General features: G+C 40.6%; 1 protein-coding gene across 2 annotated transcripts in view; it reads left to right on the top strand.

Moving 5' to 3' along the window:
* The window catches only part of Slc35f4 (solute carrier family 35 member F4), a 206,179-nt gene extending 196,118 nt beyond the window's left edge, over positions 1 to 10,061 (top strand). Inside the window, exons 1-5 of one of the 2 annotated variants that reach the window (XM_042682555.1) lie at positions 1,187 to 1,269; positions 1,569 to 1,694; positions 3,941 to 4,133; positions 6,958 to 7,047; positions 9,621 to 10,061. In XM_042682555.1, the coding sequence (XP_042538489.1) occupies positions 1,584 to 1,694; positions 3,941 to 4,133; positions 6,958 to 7,047; positions 9,621 to 9,862 (636 nt within the window). In that variant the 5' untranslated portion in view covers positions 1,187 to 1,269; positions 1,569 to 1,583 and the 3' untranslated portion in view covers positions 9,863 to 10,061. Of the gene's footprint in view, positions 1 to 1,186; positions 1,270 to 1,568; positions 1,695 to 3,940; positions 4,134 to 6,957; positions 7,048 to 9,620 lie in introns of those variants that run through there. The other variant, XM_042682554.1, reaches the window with a different exon arrangement.
* The last annotated feature ends 17,633 nt before the right edge of the window (positions 10,062 to 27,694 follow it).

Raw genomic sequence — 27,694 nt, 5'->3', positions numbered from 1 at the left:
CATGAATAACATAGCCCATGAACATCATTTAAGCACAAAACAGTATGTCAGTGTTTAAGCTGCCTGTTCATTTCTCTGAAATCAGATCATTCCCAAAATGATTGCAATCTCTGGCTGAACCATAAATCCCCAAATCAAGGAAAATGATAACCTTCAAACAATTTCTAGGTCCAGGTAACCCTCTCACCACGTTTATTTGTGAGTATATTACTTTCATTTGGAAATTTTCCTTGATATGGCATGCTTGTGTATTAAATCCTATTACCCAGTTTGAGACAGAGATGAATAGAAGCAGACCTGGCAGTGATGTAGAGTAAGATATTTGCTCAGTAACAGAAATGCCTCTCATCTGACAGCCTTCTGGATAACATATTATGAAGGTGGTTTTTCACTGTTGGTGTTTGTTCTCAATTCCTCCTGTTGGTTTTCACAAAGGATACTTCAGTGTGGAGACACCTGTGAGACCATCGCCCTCTGTATTTACCTTGGGTGGTCATTAACAAAGGCATTGCTGCAGCAGCACCTGAGTTAACCCTGTCCTCCAGTCCAGAGTCACACGTTAACTAACAATCGGTGTATTCTTATAATAAGTAATTCACTCATAATGTTCAAGAGATTCCAAACATCAGAGACATGAAAGGCTTAGCTACAGAGTAAGTTAGTTGGGAGTATTTAGAAGTGAAGTTTAGCAAAATTAATCTCCACTTAGGTTTAAATTTCTCATCTTAACTTTAAAGTCAGTGAGAAAATGCCACATGACTCCCCATTCCAGGGTTGCTGTTTTCCTCTTTGTTGTTACTCTGAATTGCTTCCAGTTTAAGACAATTAAATAGATACAAACTAAGGCAGTGGACTTTTAATATACCAAGGATCCTAGCTTTATGATGTCAGTCAAATTATGAATATTTCACTTTATGCAATTAATGAATGCCATAGCATAATTAAATGATATTATCTTTCTGTAGTTTACCTTAAAAATTGAATCAATTTGCATGTAAACAAGAGGAAGATGTGGCCTCTATTTAACATTCCAAGTGATCGTCCAAACTCAGCTTGCTGCTGCATAAATCACTGAGAAGGTTATTCATTGTCTTGTTTGTCCTTGGTCTAAGTTTTGCCTCTTAACTGTACTCAAATTATGTCTCTCTAATCAAGTCCTAGTTATGTAGAGACTATGAGAAATGGATATGTTTGTCCAAGGAACAAGATGACAATGTATGCTGAATTATCTGAAGGAAAAGAATACGGTATAGATGAAAACACTTAGAGGTAGCTTCCTATTAAATCCATTTCATCAGTATGGATAAAAATTTCCAGAAAGTTGAGCTGAAAAGTTAAGTTAAAATGATTACTCCTTAACGAAAATGTGAGAGGAGCTGTTATAGTCTCTGCCTGGATGTTCTCATGAGCATACTGACTTATTTTTAATACTAACCCTCCTTACACTTTAATAGGGATAGAGAGAGCTAATTAGACTGAAGGAAATACTTAACAACTTTCATGAAGTCTTCAGCCTTTTGATCTGGGATACGAAGGCATAATTTTTTTTCTTCCATTCTACTTGACAGATAGTTGCTGCAATAATGGCGATTACGGGCATTGTCATGATGGCATATGCAGATAATTTCCATGCTGACTCCATCATAGGGGTGGCGTTTGCAGTGGGCTCAGCCTCCACATCTGCATTATACAAGGTAGGTTATACATCTTTGCCAGTCGTCAATCTGTCACTCACAGCTTAGAGTTAAAAGAGAAAATAGGGGAGTACAATGAAACCATTGGTTAGAAAACAGTAGGTGTGTTTAGACAATAATAAGAACTAGTTACCGAGTACATGTTCTGTGGTGGATGCCTGCCAGAAAAATATCACCTATATTAACACAACTTTATGAGGCACAGATATTTATTGCGACTTTCCAGATGAGGAAATGGAGACTATGAAAGATTGAGTAAATAGCCATAATTCATACATCCAGGAAGTGATAGAATGAAGAGGATACTTTGGACTAGCCGGCTCCCAGCCCGGGTGCCATGTTCTCCTCCCCCATATATCAGGCAATGAGAGCAGAAAAGAAAGACTTTGCTTCCTTTGTGTTTCATTCACTTACAATCAGTCATCATGATTTTAACCCAAAGGAGTTGCAAGCATAACAAAGAAGCTGTCATTTGAAACCTTCATGTTGACTTCATATGGACCCAAGGCTTCAGGAGCCGATGTTCAAATGCACTTTTCTTCTTAAGTCTGCTCTATCTGCTCACTCTTTTCTCTCCATGGGCTCTCTCTGTCATCCATGAAAATGTCATTCAGGGTCATTGCACTTGACTTTACGGGCAAGGACTCAAAGCAGATCTAAAGGGTTATTCTCTGAAGTTCTAATTTTAAGACCCAGTATACTTTCTGAATATATCCAAAGGACAATTCCAATTTCATCTTTCCTAGTGTCTATTTTTAAAAAACAAAACAAAACAAATCCACCTCAGTGAAAAAAAAATCCTTTACATCTTTCTGGAGCCCTGTTTTGATTATTCACCACCACAGTGGCTCAATGTGGGTAAGTTTACTTCCATATTGACATTTCTTGGCTCGTTGATTCTGTGTGACAAGCTTGACAAGTTACTTATTTGCCATTAGTGCCTAACTTGCTCCTCAGTGGAAATTCAGCCAAGAAGTCTGAAATGACCAGAGACTAATATGTGTTCAAGTGCTCTTGACTAAATCTTTCAGGAGAAAAACTAACAAATTTACATAAAACAGTACACGGAATTGCTAGAAAGCCAAAATGGCCATTTTACAGAGATATGTGTATCGACCAGGTAATAGAATATATTCATTCTATAATCATTGCTGGCATGTACAAAATAATATCTGTACCATGACTCTAAACAAAAATAATCTGCTTCATTCTATAATATTAGTTAGTGAGTTAGTAAAGGAAGAAGAGATTCATTATGTATGATTGTATGTGGTAGTACTGGGGTTTAAACTTAGGACTTTATGCTTGCTAGACAGGCCTTCTACCTCTTGAGCTGTTCTTAAAGCCCAGAACAGGGGTTAAGAAAGCACAAAATATGGACTTAGGGCTAGCTTTCTGCCCTAGCCTGTTCTATGGCTTCAAATTAGATCTCTTGCATTCATTCTCTGTACCTAGATATGCAATCCAGAAAAAAATAAAATAAAATAAATTAACATAATGTTTTTGAAGACATTATAAGCTCAGATAGAAAGAGTGCTTAGAAATTCAAGGCATTAGTATTTCAACAACCTAATAACAGGCTCTCTGTTCAATTTAATTTTCTTTATCTATCAAAATAAGGATGCAGTGAATACCATCTTGAAAGGAAGAGTGGATGGCATTTCTAGCCTAGACTTTGCTGGGCTTGTCTGTCCTGTGATTTCTCATTCCCCCTGTACCCACCCTGATGGTTGCTCTTTCCATAGAATATAGTACCCCAGCTATTTTCAACACTATATGAAATCCATCTCATAGCAGTTGCTGTTTCATGTGAGAGATCTAGGGTATTTTGTTGTTGGTGGTTGTGGTCGTGGGGCTTGAATTCTGGGCCTGGGCACTGTCCTTGTACTCTTCAGCTCAAGGCTAGCACTCTACCACTTGCGCCACAGCACCATTTCCAGTTTTGTGGTGGTTAATTGGAGATAAGAGTCTCATGGATATTCCTGCCCGGGCTGGCTTTGAACTGTGATCCTCAGATCTCAGCCTCTTGAGTAGCTAAGGATTACAGGTGTGAGCCACCGACATCCAGCCTAGGGTATTTTAGTTCCCTATTTCAGCAGTCTATTTTGTGCCACAGAGCTGACGGAGCCAGAAGACACAGAGATGAACTCTGGACCAGTATGCTCACTGTGTCATCAGTAGAACTCGCCTTTCTGCTCCAACCAAATCTCCAGCTGTGTAGCTGAAGAGTTTCTTCCTCTTTCCAGGTTCTGTTTAAGATGTTTCTGGGAAGTGCCAACTTTGGTGAAGCTGCACACTTTGTCTCCACCTTGGGTTTCTTCAATTTGATCTTCATCTCCTTCACCCCTGTCATCCTGTATTTCACCAAAGTGGAGCACTGGTCTTCTTTTGCAGCTCTGCCATGGGGCTGTCTCTGCGGGATGGCAGGGCTGTGGTTGGGTAAGTGGGCACATGTTTTGCCTTTATTTCCTATGTCAACTTATCCTCTGCCAGATGGTCCTAGTAGTAGTATTCCCTATGTTCTATTGCTCAAGCTTGCACTAGTTCATATTACTGAAAGTTCAGAAGGGTCTTTTCATAGCTATCTGTGGCATGCTAAGGCATGCAAGTGGCAGTCTAGGTCACTGTTTTCCATTGGCCTTCAGGTAGCCTCATCCCATCTTTATGATGTGCTAGGTGACTTATTCTACACATGTGTGCCATGGAGTGTCAGGCAGAGGTGAGAGAGGGTATGGAACATCTAAGAAACTCAGTGTTCAAAATGGCCTCCTACCCATAATCCTAGCTACTCGGGAGGCTGAGATCTGAGGACCACAGTTTGAAGCCAGCCCAGGCAGGTAACTCTTATCTTCAATTAAACAGCAAAAAGCCAGAAGTAGAACTGTGACTCAAGTGGCAGAATATCAGGCTTGAGCAATAAAGCTAAGGGACAGTGCCCAGGCTCTGAGTTCAAACCCTAGGGCCAGACACCAAAATTGCCTTAAGAAGCAGACTCAAGAGAGAGGAAAGAGATGGCACTCAAGACAGAAGTAGCTCGTGCAGGCTCCTGGTTTAAAACGTACTTAATATGTAATCCAGAAGGTGCCAGGCTCACAACTGTGTATTAAGTAGCTGACTGCTGAGCTTAGAGAGCATGTTTGGTAATAGGAAGCCCTGACAAGGAGAAGATGCTTGGCTGTCTAGATTAAGTCCACCGTGCCTAGTAATAAATAAAGCAAAAATCCTTTTTCATGTTTTCCCCTCCAGCTCCCTAGACCAGGGAGTCTATCTTCCTTACTTCAGCTCTAGGCTCCCACGTTCTCCTTTGCTTTTTCTTTTCCTTTATTCCCATTTACAGATTATTATACTTCTCATCATTCAAAAAGTAACGCACACTGAGATGCTGTTGGCAGACACTTCCAAGCTATTTTAGTTTTAGAAAATTAGTTCCTATTTAAAAAGAGAAGCAAACGACGTGTCCCTTGGCTTGCCACCCTTACAATTGCCTGAGCATGGAACAGATTGTCTGTGATCCCGGACACCACTGCTCCTGGCCTAGCATGTGCCACTAGTGGCCTTGCGCTCGGGACACACACACACAAGACTACAAGGCTGACTGATTCTGAAGAGCTCCTCGCTCATTTGCAGGCTCCTACCCAAGTCCGTTTGTTGTTACCCTGCTCACTTTCGGAGCAAGGACGGCTCCCACTTTCAAGCTGCACTCCTTGGAATAAGAGGAGCCGGAAAAAGAATGAACCTGATTTCTTCTCTCCAAGCAGTCAAGACAGCAATCACCCAATGCCCTAGTGTCTGTTTACTCAGAATTAAACCATTCCCATTTGACTCCTCTTTCCACACACTGCCCAAGTTTAGTCCCTCTGTCTGCCCCACATCTACCCACCACACTCTACCTGTAGGACTTCTGCCTACCTTCAGCTGACCTTCTTAACCAAACTGATAGCATCTGAATTAGCAGCAGCATGGCAGTTCCCAGGAGAAGATGTGATTCCAGCCAGGGTATTGATTGGGTCACTTATTTTTCAACTTCAACCCCACCCCCAGACTCTTAAGGGGAGGTCTTAAATAACCAGAAAACACGCAGGAGAAAAGTCAGCCATTAGTTGTTGGTCCCTGGAGTTCTACTTTTCAAAGCCAAAATGGTATGGCTAGCATCACTCATTACCACTGCTAAGTTGAGTGGAAATCAATAGCAGTGTTTCTATAAGACAGAAGTATCCTAATTAAAAGTGCCTGGATCATTTTCTGGCCAAAAACAACCTAACTGCCAACAAAACCAACATTTCACTGACTCCTAGCCCCTACTGCAAACACATAGTTTCCACTTCACTGCAAATAGCCTTCTATAAATGTACATATTTCTTAGTGTGCCTAATATTGCCCCAAATCCACGCTAGTAGGCTTAGCACCAGCTGAACACTGTAACTGCTCAACCAGACCCACACAGTGTACAATAGAGTTCACTATGTCAAAGCTGGGCTATGACAAATTTGAAGAGACAGGCCCTTTCCTGACTGCTTACAAACCCTGGGGATTTAGAGTCCTCCGTACTTACCATCTTAAGGTTCTCCTGGGAATCCATTACAACCTACTCGGGCCTGCTCAGAGGTAAATCTGGGAGACAGCAGTCCGTGCTCTGAACTGCCTCACATTTCCTGTAGCAATGGCTGCAAACTTCTTATCCTCCAGGGATAGTGCCTTTGCCCAAGCGTAGGTCTGCTCATCCATTCATTTTACTTGCCTGAATTGCATTTAAACTTGGACTGAGTACCATGATTTAGATAGCACATTAAAATGATATTCTTTTCCTTACGTTGTCAAAGGAGGATGTGCGTGTATGATAATGACCTTAAGAGCGGAAGGAAACAATAGCATAAGCTATCAGACGATAGCTGTCCCTTTAGAAGTGAGCAAACTTTTCATCATCCAGGGTCGAGCCGTAACGTGGCCAAGTGACAAAAGTAATGAAGCGCCAAACTTCATTTGGTAATTTGCGTTCAACCTCTGGCTAGCCCTAGCTGGTCTTTATAGTGCTAATAAGCAATGTAGACTCACATGCCTTTACCAGCCAGTTGGCAAGAGCTGAGGCAAACAGTTGGCAGGGAAGGACAAAAGACCATGGCTAATTCAGGCAAGATTAGAGGACTAATTGATCAAGGTGCAGATACTTGAGAAGGCACATGTACAGAAACAATGACTGCTTTGCATTAAGACGTCTAGTATCCCAATTCCCCTTCATTCCGTAATATCTTCTTTGATGTTACAGCCTTCAACATCCTGGTGAACGTGGGCGTGGTGTTGACATACCCAATCTTAATCTCCATTGGCACAGTGCTCAGCGTCCCTGGAAACGCAGGTACCATTTGACCACCACCATAAGTCTCCTGTTCATGTTTGCCGTATGTGCTGGCTTGTTTTCTCTAGCAGTTATGCATTATGCCTCAGATGGTCTTAAATTTCATGAAGGTGGCAGACAACAGAATCACTATGCAGCAGATTTTTTAATTACAGCTACAAAAACACTGTTGGGGTTGTTTTGTTTTGTTTTGTTTTTTTAACTTGGTGGTGCTTTTAGAAATAAATACCAAATGTATCATTTAGGTTTCATGTAATCTCCCTGACAACCTAATTTTGTGGTATTTTTAGAGGAAGTCCTGTGGAAACAAAAGGCATCCCAGCAGAGGACTCTCAAGTAAACGTCACTAACAAAGGAGCAAGAACCATGTAGGGCACTGGCTCCCCTTCAGGCTATCCGTGGGGAGCTGTGGGAACTTCTTCCTGGGGCTGAGTAGGTGGTCCTCTAGGAAAAGCAACTGGATTTGCTTCAGGGGCAGCAGGAAATGCTATTTTTCCAGGATTATCTTTTTAGTGAGACTAGGAATGAGAATGGGTAATCACTGCACAGTCCCTCCAGCTTGAAAATTCTGTGATTCAAAGTCTTGCCTAGAGTCACCCTTACAAGCAGCAGCCGTTTTTTGAGCATGTATTAAAGGATCAGGGCTGTAAACAGGACAGAAAAAAAAATATTACATTCTTGTTCTCTTAAGATGGTTACAATTGAATTTGGCAAAGCAAAGCAACATATACAAAAACAACATGGAACTGTACAACGTCACTTATTATTAGATTCTAAATTGCATTAGATGGACTCCAAAAGCGATAGGACATTCCAGAGGAAAGGAATAGCTCAATGAAGCAGAGCTGCCAAGGAAGTTCATCCATTCCACCATAATTCGCTCATTCCACAAATAACCTCTGAGCACTTAGCATATGCTGGGAACACCATTAGCATTAGTGATAGGTCCCAAGTAAGTGCAGTTCCTGCCTCAAAACCGTGTATCTCACAGAGAAAAAGCAAAGGAATTGAGTCATTATAAAGAGGGCAGGCAGGTACTGGATGCACTGGAAGCACATGAACAAGGCATCCCTAAGAGGCTTCCTGTAAGAGGCAGAGACCTAATTAGGGAGTTTGGGTGGATGGAATGGAATATGAGGAAGGAAGGGCATCTTACACAACTAGGAAACTGAGATCTGAGGATCATGGTTCAAAGCCAGCCCAAGCAGAAAAGTCTGTGGGACTCCTATCTCCAATTAATCAGCAGAAAGCCAGAAGTGCAGGCATGGCTCAAGGGATAGTGCTCCAGCCTTAAGCAAAAATAAAAGCTAAATGAGCATGTAAGGCCCTAAGTTTGAACCCTAGTACTAGCACAGAAAACAAAAACAAAACAGCAAAAAGAGCAGCATATATGTGGCAGACAATTCCATAGCTAGGTATATTTCCAAAAAGAAAATTGAAGACATAGATTTGAAAATATTCTTGTACTTGAATCTTTATTGAAATACTATTCCTTGAAGGCCAAAAGGTAGAAACACTCAAATGTTCACCTACCGATGAATAAATTGGGACACATATAATAGACTACTATTCAGCCATTCATGTTATGACACGTGCTACAAAATTGAACCTTGAAAACATGACGCTAAATGAAAGAAGTCTAAAAGGCCAAACATTATGTAATTTCATTTATATGAAAGATCCAGAATAGGTATACCTAGAGCAAAAAAACTAAAACAGATTGCTAAGTTTCAGAGGCTTGGGAATAAGGATAATAGGGTTGAGGAGTAACTGCTTAACAAGTGTGAGTTTTATTTTGAGGTGATAAAGATGTTTTAGAACTAGACAGAGGATGTTTAAACAATATCATAAATGCTGCCAAGGTCACTTTGGAATATTGATGTTATGTTATATTAATTCCACTTCAAATTCTGAAAGAAGACAGACAACATGCACAAAGACATACCCATGAACAACTTTTGGTTCATATGAAAAATTTCTAGGTAGGGCACCAGTGGTCCATGCCTGTAATCCTAGCTACACAGGAATCCTAGCTACACAGGAAGCTGAGGCCTAAGAATCCTGGTTCAAAGCCAGGTAAGGCAGAAAAAGCATGTGATACTCTTTTCTCCAATTAACCACCAACTATGCAGAAGAAGAGCTGTGACTCAAATGGTAGAGCACCAGCTTTGAGTGAAAAAGCTAAGGGACATTGTCCACAGCCCTGAGTTCTAAACCTAGTAACTGTGTGTGTGTGTGTGTGTGTGTGTGTGTGTGTGCGCGCACACACACACACACACACACACACACATTATTTTTCAATGGCCCAAACTAGAGCTAGGTAAATGCATACCTAGGAAAAGTGCTAGGAGGGAAAACGGGAGAAATTATAGAGTTAGATGACAAGGAATATTGGCTAACCCTTGATGGATAAGCATGATGTCCAGACAAAGAATGAAGAGCAAGTGTAGTGATACAGGAAAAGGAAACACTACCTAGGGAAATCTTGAAAAGGCACACTGAGTCTGGCCACTTGTTTCAGAGAAACTTGGAAATAATCATTGATTGGGTCTGACATGACTTTTCGTCTCCAGCCGTGGACCTCCTGAAGCAGGAGGTGATATTCAACGTTGTTCGCCTGGCTGCCACCATCATTATCTGCATTGGGTTCCTGCTGATGCTGCTGCCTGAGGAATGGGATGAAATCACCCTGAGATTCATCAACAGCCTGAAGGAGAAGAAGAGCGAGGAGCACATGGAGGACCTGACCGATTCCAGCGCCCACCTGCGGAGCAGAAGCAGGGCCAATGGGACAGTGTCTATACCACTGGCTTAAAGAGACACACAGTTTGAAGGCACACATATGTATATTCTGTGAATATAGTAAAATTTTCTCACTACCTGAACACTCAAATGACAGTATTAACTCTGAATTTGGATAAATCAGATGTGAAATAAGACCAACAATGAAGGTTTACATTTATATGCTTATCAAGGAACTGATGTAAATAATCATAATAAATTTTTTATTAAAACATTTGTCCTTGTTTATTTTGTTTGGGGGTTGGGAGGAGTCATTCCCTGGTGACCCAGTTGATTTCTTGAAAGTATAAGCTTCATTTAAATCGTAGAATCTTCTTTTTCTCAAAGGACAGAGGCGTTTTCACTCAATCACAGAAAATCACCTAAGAGGAAAGATGTATGAAAACGAGACGACTTTATATTTAATTAAGTCAACTAAGAGCCTGATACTTCGAAAGCTGAGAAGTCATTAAGCAAATCTCGATGGAGCTTCTATGCAAAACCTCCACTTGAAATAATGAAGCTGAAGGTGAAGATCCAGCTGAGTTTCTAACATGCTTCAAGCAGTGCAGGACAAAATGGGGTTCACAGAGCCCTCATCTGCAGGGGACACCTGCAGCTCTACCGTCCCTTGCTACCAGGTCTCTTGAAAGAATTATGTGTACATGGCTGCCTTTTGGTCTCCCACTCCCATTCACTCTTCAGCCCACTTCAATGAAACTTCTATCCCCTGCAGGGCGCTCTGAAACACTTGTTTCAATAGCCTCTTCCCCACCCCCCAAAGAATGCCTTTTTCCCCTTGGTCCTCTTTCTATTTCACAGACAGCTTCTCTAGTTCCTCTTCCCAGGGGAAGCTCCTCACCTTAGTGTTCTCTGGGTTTTGTCCTTGACCTTCGCAGCCCCACACATTCTCTCTCAGGGAGCTTGTGGCTTCAGCCATTTGATAACTTCAACATCTTCTGTTCCAGACCAGATTTCCCCTTGGGCTTGGGATCAAGGCCTTATGTATTCTAGTTGGATAGCTCCTTATATACCTCAATTACAGCAAAACCAACAATGAAGTGATTGTACTGTTCATACTGACTGCTTTCTTGGTTTCCTATTTAGGTTAATATCCTGTCAATCAGCTACCCAAGCCAGTGACCACCCTCCTCCCCTGCCTATCTGTGAAGTTGTTGCTCTATATTGTTTAACATGTCCTGTGAATCCTATTTCTGGTATCTCTTGTATATATACACTTTCCCACCTGTTCCAGGCCCCCATTTCTCTTGTCTGATTAATGTAGCACTCTTTAACTCCTAGACTTGCCTCTTTCTAATCCCTTTTGTGCCCCGCAAAATGATTTTTTATTTTTTTTGTGCCCCGCAAAATGATTTTTTATTTTTTTTTTGCCAGTCCTGGGGACTGGAACTCTGGGCTTGGGTGCTGTCCCCAAACTCCTTATTGTTCAAGGTTGTTAGCACTTTACCACTTAAGCTACAGCACAACTTCTGGCTTTTTCTGTGGTTTCTCACTGACTTCCCTTCCTGGGCCAGCTTTGAACCATGATAATCAGATCTCAGCCTCCTAAGTAGCTAGAATTATAGCCATGGTCTGGCACCTGGCCAGACTGATATTTTTAGCATATAGATTTATTCTTCTATATAACATCCTTCAAAAGCATCTCACTGTCCACTAAATAAAGTTTAAACACCTTGGCATATCATTCAAAGCTTATCACTGACTGGCCCCCATCAGCCTCTAGTGCTGTAATGTCTCCTAGAATTTTCTGTGCTGGTAGAAATGGTCTATATCTGCACTGTTATAGGCCAGTAGCTATGGGTTGTTATTAAGTACTTCAAATATAACTTGTACAATGGAGGTGTTGCATTCAAATTTTATTTTAATGTATTTGTCATTCAATTACCATATTAGAAAGCACAGCTGGAAAGCCCTTGAATGCCCAATGTTTCCATGACTCTATGCCCGTTTCAGCTCTTAATCAAGACTCGCTCTCTTTCTTGCTTACTTTCCTTCTCTCAGGGCCTAAATAACCTAGGCTTCATGACATTATTTGTTGCCATTTCCCTGGGAAATCTAGTCTAACCTTCCAGTCTGAATAATACGGCTTCCTTAACAGCCTCTGCTTACCCCTATTTTAGCACTGACTGCTTTTCCTGTTAGTCAACGTCCAACCCTGCCCTACAACAAAATCCCTGAGACAATTTATATATAAAAAGGTGTCTTTGAGGCTCATGGTTTCAAACATTTGAGTTCATGGTGACTTGAGCCCATGATTGCTTTGACCTAGTGCTTTGGGCCTATGATGGCATAATATATAATGGGAGGAACATGTGACAGAAGAGGCATAATTATGTCAAGATAACCAGAAAAGAGAAAGATGAAAAGGGAGGGAATTAGAGATGGAAAGGGAGAGATATGGAGAGAGAGGGGGGAGGAGAGAGGGGTGAGAGAGAGAAGAGAAAGAGGGGGGAGGGAGTGGGAGAGAGACAGAGGAGGGGATGTAGGATTCCAATATATCTTCTTTCAAAGTCATGTCCCAACAACCTAACTAGCGTCCTTCAACTAGGCCACATCTCCTAAAGATTCCATTACCTTTCAATAATACCACAGCCTAGAAACCAATCATTTAAGCTAACAGTTTTGGGGGATACTGATCTATGATAACACCATCTATGATGATAGACTACCAGTCTATGGAGTGTCCAGTAGACCATAAGCTCCTTGAGAGCAGAGGCTGTGTGGCAGTCATTGCTGTGTTCCCATAATGTAGCGCTGACAGGCATTCTACCCATAAACCAACGGGCAGCTCTTTACTAGAGATAATGTCCTTCTCTGAACTGTATGAGACCAGCCTTGGTCAAAGACAATCTTTCTCATAGATGAGCCTGGCTAATGTAAGGACTGTAGGATACCATAACCTTTACCACGTTTCCATAAAATACCAGCAGTAAGAAACATTCCTACACTGAGAGGTTGGGTAGGGCATATAGCAATTGAAGGTACTTTATGTTGGTGGGAAATTCAGCCCAAGAAATCAAACCTCTGTGGCATGTCTTAATACAGCTTTTTTCTTTTACTCAAGTGTCCATATAAGCGTAGGTGAGACATTCACATCAAGACAAAGAAACACAGAGTATTACACTCATTGGCTAGGCATCATGGTAAATTAAAATGCTACGGTGCTGAAAGGCAACATTAGACTCTTGGCATAGATAGATGAGAGGATACTAAAATAACACACGTGTTATGTCTCATGACATATTTTAAGCTGAACAAAAGACGGTGAAACATTAAATGTGATATGCTCTTAGTAAATATGAATTAATTCATTATCTAAGTAGAGTTGGTTTTGACTGTTTAAATGCCAGATTAGCACAAACATTGTTCTTCCCTTGTTTTTAAGTTACTATTAAATAATGGTAATCACCAAATAACCTTCTCCAGCATCTTGCTATTATTTAAACATGACATTTATAATTGCATTTTGACACCTCTAAGAAATGAGTTGTTTGGGTCTTTTGATGATTCATTCTGAAAAATAGAGTCCACTCTCCTGGCAAACACTAATTCAACACATAATTAACTCAGTCTATATTAAGAAAATACATCCATGATGGCATTCATTTATTTACTCATTCAAAAATTACTAATCTCTATCTCTGACTTTGAAGTAGAGTATTGTGTGAGGTTGTCAGCTTCCTGTGACCATAGAAATGTTCTCTATGCATTATAGAAAAGGGACACAAAAATGTGTAAAGAAGGGTCTTCGCTTGCAGAAGTATGACAGCTTTACAGGTAAGTTGTCACCTTGATGAAAACAACTCAGAAATGCACTTAACTTGGCTTTGGAAATGTGCAATGCTCCCTTTAATTCAGGTGAAATCCTCATAGGTAAAGATAATAATATCTTTCTTTGTTACTTCTCATCTTCATCATGAGAACCAGATGGAAGAATGTACTTCCATCACTGAACAAACATGGCTATACCTAAGCTGTGCCTTCAATGAAGCAGATTCAGTTGGGTCTGGAGGATAATTAAGGTACCTCTGCTTGAGTATGTGGAAGTGCTGTGAAATGACCGTCACCTGGAATCCTAGAGGCAATAGCTTCAAGTTTACTGAGGAGCCAGCATGATTCAGGGGAAAGAATATCCCTATGTATCTGCAATTTGCACTCTGCAGAGCTATAACTTTGTCAAATTGCTAACTTCCCTCTGAACCCTCAATTGCATCATCAGCAAAAGTGGATACAAATAGCTATCATTTAGTATCACTGAAAAAAATTAAATCATGTGTGAGGATCTAAATACACAACCAGATAATCCAAAGCAATAATTCTGCCAGAGTTTGTTTACCTCCCATGAGGTCTTTATCTGGAACATTTACATACAGATTTCTGTCCTGTCTTGTTCTTTGGCCACCCATTGCCAGACACTGGGTCATTGAGAGGTCTCAGAGCAGGGAATTTTACCAAAATAAATGAAAGAGACCAACCCCCCCCCAAAAAAAACCCCCAAAAAACCTGGCATGAAAATCACTTGAAGAAGAAAAAAGACTGTGCCATTTCTACTGCACACTCCCCTGGGCAGGTTACATCCCAGCATTTGTGCCCAGTCAGTGGAACTAATTGCCTGACAAAAAGACAGACTAGCAACTTGGGCTCTGGAATTAAAATCACTTCAACCACGTCCTGATCTCTTCACAAACAGATTATAGGCAAATCAGTTTTGCTCATCCAGGCTTTGCATGCCTGTTAATTTCATGCAGACATTTTGTCAAGATCCAGAGGACAAATGATTGGGAGAAGACAAAAACAATATGAGAGATAAGAGAGTGAACAATCTACCTAGCCAAGAATTAGAATGTTTCTAGTATTTAAATACAAATCCTCTTTCTTGCTTATCCACAAACCCCTGGCAGAAATACAAAGACTATCTAGTGTAATCCTGGTTGTGTGATCTGACACCCTACAAGGAGAAGTTTCTATTAATTCTAATTCTTCTTTATCTTTTTTCCATATCGGTGACAACTGGAAACAAGTGAAAGCGGGGAGTGTCTAAAGGTAGTGGAATGGGGGTGCTAAGAACTCATAGAAGAAAGAAGACACTTTAATACTCTGCATGTCTAGTATGATCTACATGGAGACCACCAAAGCAGAAGCAATCTGCAGGGGACAGAAGTGCCATATTGTTTGGAGCTTGAGAAATCTTCAGAACAACCCTTAACTTGAGCTCAAAGGCAGACTTTAGAAACTCCCTGCATTCTTAAAACAATTTTATAAAATAGCACTTTAGATTCTAGAACTGAGCCAGGCACCAGTGGCTTTCTCCTCTAATTCTAGCTACTTAGGTAGCTGAGATCCCAGGATTGTGGCTCAAAACCAGCCCAGGCAGAGAAGTCTATGAGAGTCTATTTTTTTTTTTGTCACTCGTGGGGCTTGAACTCTGGGCTTGGGTGCTGTCCTTGTGCTCTTCAGCTGAAGGCGAGCGCTCTACCGCTTGAGCCACAGCACCACTTCCGGTTTTCTAGCAGTTTATTGGAGATAAGAGTCTCACAAACTTTCCTGCCCGGGCTGGCTTTGAACCTCGATCCTCAGATCTCAGCCTCCTGAGTAGCTAGGATTACAGGCGTGAGCCACCGGCGCCCGGCTATGAGAGTCTTATCTCCAATTAACTACCCCCCAAAAACCCAAAAACAACCAACAACAATAACAACAAAAAGCCAGAAGTGGAGCTGTGGCTCAAGTTGTAGAGCATCAGCCTTGAGCAAAAAAATTCAATGACAGTGCCTAGACCCTAGTTTCAAGCCATAGGACTGGCATGCATAAATAAATAAAATAAATAAGAGAGAGGGGGGAGAAACTGCCTTGTTTTGGCTGAATAATGAATATATTTGTAGAACTTGGGAACTCTAAAACTACTGTCACATTAGCCACTAGCAAGGGACAGCTCAGGAAATGAGGCAAATTATATTATAATACATAATAGTGTACATAATTATATATTATATAATTACATATCATATTATCAATTATATCAATTATATTATATATATTTACATACAATGGAATTCTATGCCTCCATCAGAAAGAATGACATCGCCCCATTTGTTAGGAAATGGAAAGACTTGGAAAAAATTATATTAAGTGAAAAGGCCTAAAAAAACATAGGTCCCATGGCTTCCCTTATTTGCAATAACTAGTATATGTCTAGTACAAGCAGAAAAGGTCAAAAGTTACGTACATATGCTAGATAAAATGATTCGAAGTGAAATGAACCTCTAGACAGGAACACAAGAGGCTTTATCTTTCTTGCTATTGTTTTTAATATATTATAATGTACTATGTTATTTTTTTGTTTCTTTTTTATGTTCTGCCCCATGGTATAACCTCTGTTTTCACTGTATTTGATACTGATGCCTTGCATCTTGTATATACATTTTTCTAATTTGGGGAGGGAAAGGGAAATAACAAAATGCTGAAATAAGGATACAGGTTGATCCATTGTAACAATGAGATGTACAAGACACTATGTTGAAAATGATCTTTACAACTTTGGGGGAGGAGGTTGGGGGGAGGAGTTGAGGAGGTAGGGAGGGAAGGGATGGTAGGGGAAAACAAAGGAGGGGTAACAATGATCGATAGGAAATGTACTCATTACCTTACTCACGTAATTGTAACCCCTCTGTACAGTATCTTTACAATAAAAAATTATATACAAAAATAGAAGAAAAAAAAAACTATTGTATAGGTTGGGAAATCCAAGACCAAGGAGTTGGCAGCTCCAAATCTCGTGAAGATCTGCTTCCTAGTTCATAGAAAGTGTCTCTCACTGTATCCTCCCATGGCAGAAGGGGAGAATAAGTCCCCTTGGACCTCCTTTATAATTATAAAGGCACTAGTCATGTTCATAATGGTAAGTGTTAGGAAACTGGAGGAGAAAGGAACAGGCTGGACATGGGCTCAACAGGTGAGGGCTGCTTACTGCAGTAGCAAGGGGCAAGCAACCTCCCAGTAGGAATGGAGGTTGTGCAATGAGCTGGGGTTGGGATTAGGCTTTTATGAGCAAGGAGACAGAGGTTATAGAAAAGGCTGTTAGGGCTCGCGAAGGTAGGGACTTTCAGTTAGATCCACAAAGGGATGTTTATGACCAGGCTTAGGATGTATTGCTCTACCTGTGTCAAGAATGTCTACAAATGCCTGGGGTTTTGTCGATATGCACTTGGGATAATAGGGTAGGGTCAATCCTTCAGCATGTCCAATGCCCTTATGGCATCCCAGAAACCCTCACCTTTTATACCATAGCTTTAGAGGATGGCACTTCAATGTTTAAATTTTTTCCTCTGCAATTATGCTGGTTTATTTATTTATTATTTGTATGTTTGTTTATTGCCTTATTATCTTCAACATTTGAATTTTGGAGGACACAACCATTTTGACCATAGCAGAGGGATAGAAGGAACAACCTGAGGGAATCAGGACAGACAGAACAGCTATGGAAAGAAACAATTATTTGATCAGAAACAACTATTTGATCAGACATTGTTTGTATTAGATAAGTGGAGTCTGCCAGCCATAGACAGAGGGAATAAACAGAAGTCAGGACAGCATTTTGAAAACACAATGAATCGGTAAACTTTGGGAAGAACTGGGAGAAGTGATTTGAAACCAGCCCAAACTGTCATTTGATACCCTTTCTTACTAATGCAAAAGTGACAGGAATTGCTTTGAATAATAAAAGGCAAAAAGACCCTGGTAAGAATTAAGGTGCAAAGAAAGTCATGATATTCGGGGAAGAAAATATTTTGACTCTCAGATATTTTATTAAATTGTAGAAAAGAAGGCAAATTTTATCCCTTAGAATGTAACAGAGATGCCTACTCCCATAACATTGCTAAATGCAAGGACTCAAGGTGCAAAACAAGAATTTAAGTTTCTTTTTAAAAGTCAATTTATTTTAGTCAAAACAATAAAAATACATAAATTATATGCATCAATGGGGTACCAAGTGTTGGTTTGATACATGTACTCATTGTATAATGTTTAAATCAGGTTAAAATTATCCATCTCAAGCTGGGTACCAATGGCTCTCACCTGTAAACTTAGAAAGCTAAGACCTGAGGATTGCAGTTCAAAGCCAGCCTGAACAGAAAAGTTTGTAGAGATTTTTAACTCCAATTAACCATCAAAAAACCAGAAATGGGGCTTTGGCTCAAACGGTAGAATGCTAACCTTGAACAGAAAAGCTCAGGGACAGTGCCGTAGCCCTGAGTTCAAAGCTAAGTTCAAATGACATCATCACCATCATCATCATCATCACATCATCATCATCATCATAATCGTCATCATCATCATAATGATCCTCAATAATATTTATCATTTTTATGGTGAAAACTTTCAATGTCCTTTCTTCTAGCTTCTGGAAAGATACAATACATAATTGCTGTTACCCTACAGGGCACCAGAACTTCTTGTTCCTGTTTTAACTATAACTTAATACCTATTGGTCAGCCTTTTCCTGATCCTTATTTCCTATGCTCTCCCCAGCCTAGGGTAAGCACTATTCTACTTTCAACTGTGATGAGATGAACTTTTTTTTATACTTCACATGAGTGAGAACATAGGTACTTTATATTTTGTACCTGGATTATTTCACGTAACATAACTATCTGCAGTCCCATCTGTGTTGACACAAATAACAACGTTTTACTCTTTTTATGGTTGGACAGCATTCCGTGATGTATATGTATTACACGTTTTCTCTTAGAGATCACAAAGTCAGGAAACATTTGACCAATAGGTGATAACTCTGAAACAATGATGGAAAGATTCTCTCTGTGCTGGGACCGTCTCCAGCAAGCAAGTAAACCATCAAGAAGATTCCTTGTATCACTAATGTTTTGCATCTGGTCCTTTACACTATATGGCTAGAAACTAAGTCTTGTTGGTACCTAAAGTGTGGCTTCTAGACGAAAAGCACTAGTGTGTCCTGAAAACTTGCTAGGAATGTAAACTTGGGAGCTTTAGCCATATCTAGCAAAGCAAAATCTCTGCGAGGGTGGGGGATAGAGTCCAGAGATCTGTGTTAACAAGACCTGCTTGACATTAACCCAGAATATGCACAGGTGATCCAATTCATACTGAAGTTTGCACACTACTAGATTAATGACCACTGAATTATAGCATAAACATGAATTTTTAGATAATCGCAAATTTAACTGTACTGTGGACCCAAACCCTAACATGAGTAGAGCTAGTACAGTCTTTTCTGGAAGCTGAATATTAAAAAAAAAAGTTTGCTCCATGAGCCTAAAATCAAAGCAAGCAGAGTCAGCTATGTGGTTTAAATTCTTCCCTTCTTAAAATTTCCATTTTAATTTTCATTCCTTTATGTACATAGACTTCTCCCTGTTGGACAATAAGGAATAGCAAAGGTATTGAGTTTCCATCTGGAGAGAAGAGGACAGGAGAGGGGAGAGAACGGTAGAGGATGAAAGCAGAGGAGAGGAGGAGGGAGGGGATGAGAGGGAAGGAGGGGGGAGGGGAAGGAAGAGGTGGAGGGGCAGAAGACAGAGGAAAGAAGAAGAGAGGAAAGGAGAGGGAAGGAAAAAGAAGAGGAGGGAAGGGGAGGCGAGGTGATTCATATGGATGTTGACTGAGAAGAAGAGTAGAATTTCATAGTTCTCCTGTGGGTCTAGCTCCTCCTGTAATGTCAGTCAAGGTTCAGAATCGCCAAATCTCAGCTGGAAAGGTTCTCTGTGAAACATCTACCATTAGAGATTTGGACAATGCTAAATCTCTAAAACGTCCCAGAGGACTGGCCAGGAAGCCCTCAGGTACCTGAACACCCAAGCAAATGGAAATGTGGCTGTTTGAAGTAGCCCAACCTTTTTTAAACCCTTAACTACTTCAAATTCTTAATTGTAATTATCACCATTGCTTCCTATAATAAGCTGATGTTTGCCTTTCTAAAACTATCCCCTGTTGGTTCTGTTATCTGAAGTCACATAAAGAATAGAAGTTCTTTGCTCACAGAAGGAAGGCCATATTTCTATGGATTTCTTCTTAGTTGAAATAACACCCCATGGAACGCCAGCTCACTTCAATCTATACAAACTCATTTCAAAGTGAGATTCCCCATCCTAGACTCATTGTCCTTACATATCTTAACCTGCTTCACAGGGCACAGATAGTGTCACACTGATGTCGCAACCACTGACTCACTGCTGTCTTTATTTCAAGCCTGCTTGGGAGTTCTTTATCCTTCAGTATTTGGCCTCGATTTTCACCTTCCACATCTGTAAAAGGAGGATAGTAGCATTATTTGTCCATTATCAACTAGTACCTTGCCTATAGGAAGTGTTCAATAATAATAAATTGTCACAATTCTCATTTTAAAAAATTAGGGGAAGAAGATCTGACCTTTCTCTTTTTAGCACTGTCCACAGCCTCCACATAAACATACTTTGAGGATGGAGAGTGAAAACTCAGAAATAGTCAAGAGGGAAACTTGCAATTTAGAAGACACACATTTGGTGAGTATGTTAATTAACCTACGATGCAGAAGAAATTATTTCACAGCTTAGTGGGTTAAAACATTCTTTTGTCATATCAGAGATTTTTATGGTCAGGAATCCAGGTGTGGCACCAAGATCTTACTTCCAAAGTCAGTCAAGTAGCTAGCAGTCTGTAGGTCTCACGTCATTGTTGATTGTCGGAGAGAGACAGCAGTTCCTTGTTATACATATGATCCTCTCTTCGAACAGCTGACAAACATGATGGGTGGCTTTTTTCAAAGCAAGTGAGCAAGAGAGAGTAAGCAAGACAGAAGTCACAATATTTTAATAACCTGGTAACTTAACCGAAGGCAATGCCATCCCCCGCACAGCATTGTATTTATTGGAAGTAAATTAGTAAGTACAGCCCACATTTAAGGCAAGAGTTAAAAAGATAATTCAAGGGATGAATACAAGATAAGAAAGATCACCAGGGACCATCTTATAAGTTGCCTACCACAGTAAGATTGTACCTTCTTATTTTGGGGGGGGCGGGGGGGTCTGGTCATCAGGCCTGAACTCTGGGCCTGGGCACTGTCCCTCAGCTCTTCAGCTCAAGGCTAGCGCTCTACCACTTGAGCCATAGCGCCACTTCTGGCTTTCTTCTTTTTGCTTATGTAGTGCTGAGGAATCGAACCCAGGGCCTCAGGCATGCAAGGCAAGCACTCTACCACTGAGCCACTTTCCCAGCCCAAGATTGTACCTTCTTGACAAGATGAACAGTGGGTGGGGAATAAAGCATACACTATATACAATACACACAAGCACACACACACACACACCATCCATCCATCCATCCATCCATCCATCCATCCATCCATCCATACATACATACATATATACATCCACATCCCTCCATCCATCCATTTATCCATGGCTTGAGTGCTGAGAAAGGTGGGCCCATCATAAATAAGGTATTAGAGACATCATTGTGGGAAAGAACCTTAGACTTTTTCTGAGTGCCTTTGAAAAACCTGAAACCCATGGAAAGGAAGAGGGTCTGCTCAAGGCTGCTCATTAGCTTGTGGTCCATCTCTAGCCTGTTCTGATTCCTGGTTCGCTGCTCTCTTCATTACAGTTAACTTTCTGTCTCATTGTGGGCAAGGAGATTTTATTTCTGTAAAAGACAGGGATGATGAGTAGCGTTTGTTTTCTCTTCCAAATCAGTGAATTACAGTTGTCATTGAGTTTCAAGGCCAATGTGTACAGAAATGGCAAGTTGATAGGCATGTATTCTTGGTTCAGTGTCTCTAATGACTGTGCTTCTGTAAACTTTTTTATTTAGGTGAGAACGTAAAGCAAGTTTCTACTATATCAGATAAGACAATAAGTTCTGTGTTATACACTGCAAATCAAAGTACTTTTACTCTAAAATATAAACAAATGAACAACCTACACAAGTTGTGTTTTTGTTAAACGGCAACTTGTAAATTTGTTAAACGGCAAGACGATTCAATTCATAACCTAAAAATTAAGAAAAGTGAGGGAAGAGGGGGATTGGGAAGGGTGGGTGAGGATGTTGAAAGGTGTGACATTGATCAAGATGCGCTGTATTCATAAACTGCTTTGTTGAATAGCAACTCCTTTGTACAACTACTTAAATATAATTTTAAAAAATACAAAAGGCAGAGAATTACACCAGATCCTGGAGCATCATTTTTAAAGTACTCATTTGTTTAGCAATAATTTGTGAAAGTCCTGCATTTTGTGAAGGAAGCTTTTAGCTATATAAATGTCTTGGTTCATGAAATATTACAAGTTAATTTCATCATTGACTATCTTTTAACCCATGTGCATAGTTAACTGACTGGCCAATTGATCCAATATTAGCTGACTGGCCCAAGAGTTACTCTTGGGTTTGGCTGACAGAAAATGAATTCTTGCTGTCTTTCCTGAGTGTTCCATGCAGCACCAATTATTCATAACACTGCTGGTGAGGAAGGAGTTTATAAATCGTCACAGCACAATCCTAATTATTCATATGCAGTTGATGTGGGTCTAGAGAGTCAAGTAGACTTGATGTTAGACACTGTGTGAGTGACCCAGAATCTTCAGACTGTGGACTGTTTACTATGATGTGTGACACAGTGTCATCTTGACACTGTGTTCTTTATTATAAAGGGTGACAGTATGGAAACCTTAAACAAAATAATCTTTATTGTCAGCCAGTTAAGTACACAGAGAGTATTCTAGAGAAAGTCAGACCTCATGTTTTTTTTAAAAAAAAGTCCTATCAAGTCCATCCACACAAGTCTGTTCAATATGTCTCCTGGCTCTCTTCTAGGCTGTTGATCCCAGGCTTTTGAGCAGAACTTCTTGTCAGAATCACTAGAGCTCCTATTCTCTTCCGCTTCCCCTTGTACATATTCTCTCTCTCTCTCTCTCTCTCTCTCTCTCTCTCTCTCTCTCTCTCTCTCTCTCTCTCTCTCTCTTCCTCTTTCCAAGTATCTTCCTTTCTTGTGTCTTACCTTTATCATGAGTTGTATGTTATTCTGTGTCTTTCTCTAGTGCCGCTGAAGCATAGAGAGAAGATGTCAGCTCATATCCTTAGTATAGTAAAGCAGAAGAGAAGCCCTTCAACAAAGTATTTAAAAGGCAACTAGGCCTTTGTAAGGCAATGAGTGAATCTCAGTTGACATGCCTTCTGCCATTTATCTTGCTAACATTATCTACCTCCTTCCTAGCACAGTCTTATATTTTAATGGTTCACCTATCTCACAACCTTTGTAAATAAGTGACCCTCTCCATTTGGAGATAAACAGAAGGATAAAAATCTCCATCTAAGACTTAAGGCTGCTGAGTCACTGACATTTCGATGAGCTTCATTCAGCATGAGGGGATCTATTTTCAGAGAAGAATCAGGGTCTGAGATTCAGAGTGAGTAGGAAAGGGGAGGAAGAAATAGAAGCAGCTCCCATCCCAACCTCTATTATTCTCAAACAAAAAGGAGAATAAAGAAAATCGGAGTTTAGACTAGTCAATAAATGAAAGGCATTAACTTGACAAATGATCAGCACATTGACCTTTCTGATTCTTAGGGAAATGGGCTCTAGGAGTGAAAAGAAAATTGTCTCACTGTAGAAAAGTTAATATGTCTCCTTTGCATATCTGAGGATGATGAAGAAATTTTAGATGAAAAGAATAGTATGAGGAAAAAGAGGATGGCTACTGAGAGAACAAAAGTAGGTTTCTCCAAGGAAGCCTTTGAAGGCATCTTTACAGATAACTGAGCTATGGTCTAACCATAGACCTATGCATAAAAAAGCATAAATTATATAAGGATGCATTGTGGTCTTACTGGAATTGTCTTTAGGACAATTTCCAGTAAATGTGGTGGATTATATTGATGAGGAAAAGCTTCTTACTCTTCAAACACCACATTATGATAACTTGAAACAAAGAAAGAGAAATAAAGAAGTGCCAGAAATAATGACCTAAAAGTGTTAAGTTGAATGCAAAAAGGCCACCAAGTTACTGGGTTATCTCATTACATCTTGAGCACAGGATGCTAAAACTCGGAGAAAAAAAAAACTGGCTCAGGTCTCATGTATAGTTGGACCCAGAACTTAACTAAAGCTGCGAGTTCTAGGGTGAGTGCCTCATCCAGAAAACATGTAGGAAGATTCTAGCCTCTAAGATAAAGGGAGAAAAAAATCTTCCCATCTGCCTATGACTCTGAATGGCAAGAAAATCACATAAATATCAAAAATCAAGTTTGTACCAATATGGGTGAGGGATCTGAATTTATATTACCTGAAAAATACAGTCAATATATTAGCATTAAATCAGTCTAGAACTGATAACTCATTGGGCACTGAGATCTAAAATCAAAGCCAGGGGATCCATGACCTTAAGCTTTTTTTAACATTCAAAGGATCAAGTTCTTCATTTATGAATTCTACCATTGGGTTATTTTTTTATTTGTGGTCATGGGGCTTGAACTCTGGGCCTGGGCGCTGTCCCTAGCTCTTCAGCTCAAGGCTAGCACTCTACCACTTGAGCCACAGGGTCATTCCGGTTTTTCTGGTGGTTTATTGGAGATATGAGTCTCACGGGCTTTCCTGCTGGCCTGGCTTTGAACTGCGATCCTCAGCTCTCAGCCTCCTAAGTACAGGTGTGAGCCACCAGCACCAGGCTCAAGGACAGTGCCCAGGCTCTGAGTTCAAGCCCCAGCACTGGCACACACTTTTACAAAAAAGTTCAGACCAGGACAGAGGAGGAGAGATGATGGAAGTGGGGAGGGAAGAACTTAAATGATTCAGTCTTGTGTAGGTAGAAAATAATAATGAATCAACACGGATAATTCACTGATTTGTGTGTTCACTAACTCAGCAATGTTTTATTGAATATCAGTTTGATAACAGATATTATTGTGTCCCTCACACATTGAGAGTGGTACATTCCATCAGTGCCTACCTCTCTAATCTGAGGCTAATTAGGAATAAGGCTTTTTTCCTACTTTACAGATCTCTTGATGTATTCTGTCATCTTTTTGTCAATTTGATATTTGTTTTGTCAGATGAACAATTTTTAAATAGCTGATCTAGTCTATAAGCTTAAATATCATTCTTTTCTTTCTTTCTTATTTTATTGTGAAAATAGTGTACAGAGGGGTTACAATTACATGGGCAAGATAACAAGTACATTTCTTATCAAGCATTGTTGCCTCCTCCTTTGTTTCCCCTTCCCATCCCATCCTCCCTCCACCCCCCACCCAACCCTCCACCCCCCCACCACCAAAGTTGTAAAGTTCGTTTTTGACATAATGACTTGGCTCTCTCTTTCCCAAGGCTCTCATTTATTCTAAGTTTTGGTTGTATCAAATAAAAAATGAGTCACAGAGACCCACACTGGCTAGCTCCCAGAACATGATGTATTTCTTCAACTCAAACATAACTTCCCAAGGATATCATTCAAGAATTACTGACTTCCTTTTCTTCTGATAGGAAGAAAAATAATTTGGCCATATAAACTTTAGAAAATGAGAAATTGGCCATGAAATATAAAATAGTTCTCTGAAGTGATTTTTCTATATAAAACAGTTAGTTGAAGTGCTTTTCTCATTTCCTGAACCGATATTTTAAGAAAAAGCAACAGAGTTTTGAACCTAGGGAGGAAAAGAGGTTATCTTCTATACCTTTCTCACTTTAAAGATGAGAAAAGTGAAGGTTGGGGAAGTTAAAAAAGTTCACATAGGGCTGGGAAGGTGGCTCAGTGGTAGAGCGCTTGCCTTGCATGCATGAGGCTCTGGGTTCGATTCCTCAGGACCACATACGCAAAAAGAAAAAAGCTGGAAGTGGTGTTGTGACTCAAGTGGTAGAGCGCTAGCCTTGAGCTGAAGAGCTGAGGGACAGTGCCCAGGCCCAGAGTTCAGGCCCCACAAACGGACCCCCCTCCAAAAAAAGTTCACATAACATCAACTTATCTGACCTTTTCTGCTTGACTCAGACATATACTAGTTATTGCAAATAAGGGAAAGCATGGGACCTATGTTCTTTAGGCCTGGCTTACTTCACTTAATATTAGGGAAATGAACCCTAAGATATGTATTCAAATGTTTTTTTCTTTCATGCGATTGTTTCTAACACATTTATAAGATGATTTCTTTGTTGCTTTGTATGTCCCTCCCCCACGGTATAACCCCTGCTTTCACTGTATTTGATGTTGGTATAATTTGTGGAGGGGAAGGGAAAAAAACAAATCATTTAAATAGGGATACAGGTGGACCCATTGCAACAATGAGATGTACAAGTCGTTATGTGGAAAACAAACTTTACAACTTTGATGGGGGGGGTAGAGGGGAGGAGGATTGGGTGGGGGGACAGGGGGAGGATGGGAAGGGATGGAAAGGGGAAACAAAGGAGGAGGCTACAATGCTTGATAAGAAATGTACTCATTATCTTGCCTATGTAATTGTAACCCCTCTGTACAGTATTTTCACAAAAAAAAAAAAAAAAAAGTTCGCATAAGGGGCTGGGAAGGTGGCTCAGTGGTAGAGTACTTGCCTTGCATGCATGAAGCCCTGGGTTCGATTCCTCAGCACCACATAAGCAGAAAAAGCCGGAAGTGGTGCTGTGGCTGAAGTGATTGAGCACTTGCTTTGAGCTGAAGAGCTGAGGGACAGAGCCCAGGACCAGAGTCCAGGCCCTAGGACCGACCAAAAAAGAAAAAGTTCACATACATGTACAGAGTCAGTTAGAGGAAAAGGCCACCCTGCATACTAACTCTGTTTTCTTTTTCCTTTTTCAAAGCCGTGAACTGAACTCAGGGCCTTGCACTTGCCAGGCAAATGCTTTTGCGCTGAGCTAAATCTCCAACCCCCTTTAAGTCTTTAATTACTAATCCTTAGGGGGAAAATAGAAGTCTCACTGACAGTGGCTCTGAAACTCCATTCATGCCCTCCACTATTTAATGAATGTCTGCTATGTTCTACTTCTTGTTCTAGGTGCTAAGCAAATAAGTGACCTGGCTTCTGCTCAGTAAGAATCTGCAGTGCAAGATGAAAGACATTTTCTGCAGTGCGTGCAGAAAATAATATTGCTCACTTGAGTCTCACATTTGCTTTTATCATTTACTTTAGGATAACAAATGAAGTGATTCACAGGAGGAGTAGGTAAATAACTTCATTTACTTGGGGTTTTTCAAGGACGCCAAATGGAGTTTGCTCTGTACTGAGGGGCTGGGCCTTCAGAGAGACAGGATAATCCCATGGAATCCTAGAAAATAACAGAGTTAATGCCAAGAACAGAAAATATACTCTCCCATGTGCTCCTAATGGTTCCATACTGCAAGAATTAGTACTGCAAGAGGAGCCAGGGGATCCATGACCTTAAGTCTTTTTTAGCATTCAAAGGATCAAGTTCCTCATTTATGAATTCTACCATTGGGTTATTTTTATTTTTTTATTTGTGGTCGTGAGGCTTGAACTCTGGGACTGGGCGCTGTCCCTCAGCTCTTCAGCTCAGGGCTAGCACTCTACCATTTGAGCCACAAGGCCACTCGGGTTTTTCTGGTGGTTTATTGGAGATATGAGTCTCACGGGCTTTCCTATCTGGCCTGGCTTTGAACTGCGATCCTTGGCTCTCAGCCTTCTAAGTACAGGTGTGAGCCACTAGCACCTGGCTTGGGTTAGGTTTTCTTTTCTTTTTTTTTTTGTCGGTCATGGGGGCTGAACTCTGGGCCTGGGCACTGTCCCTCAGCTCTTCAGCTCAAGGCTAGTGCTCTAGCACTTGAGCCACATCACTGCTTCCAGCTTTTTCTGCTTATGTGGTGCTAAGGAGTCAAACCCAGGGCCTCATGCATGCAAGGCA

The sequence above is a fragment of the Dipodomys spectabilis genome, unplaced genomic scaffold (genome assembly GCF_019054845.1).
Source record: "Dipodomys spectabilis isolate Male_0828 unplaced genomic scaffold, ASM1905484v1 ptg000073l, whole genome shotgun sequence".
Lineage (NCBI taxonomy): Eukaryota > Metazoa > Chordata > Mammalia > Rodentia > Heteromyidae > Dipodomys > Dipodomys spectabilis.
Note: the sequence above shows the minus strand (reverse complement) of the source record. Positions and strands in the feature narration are given on the sequence as shown.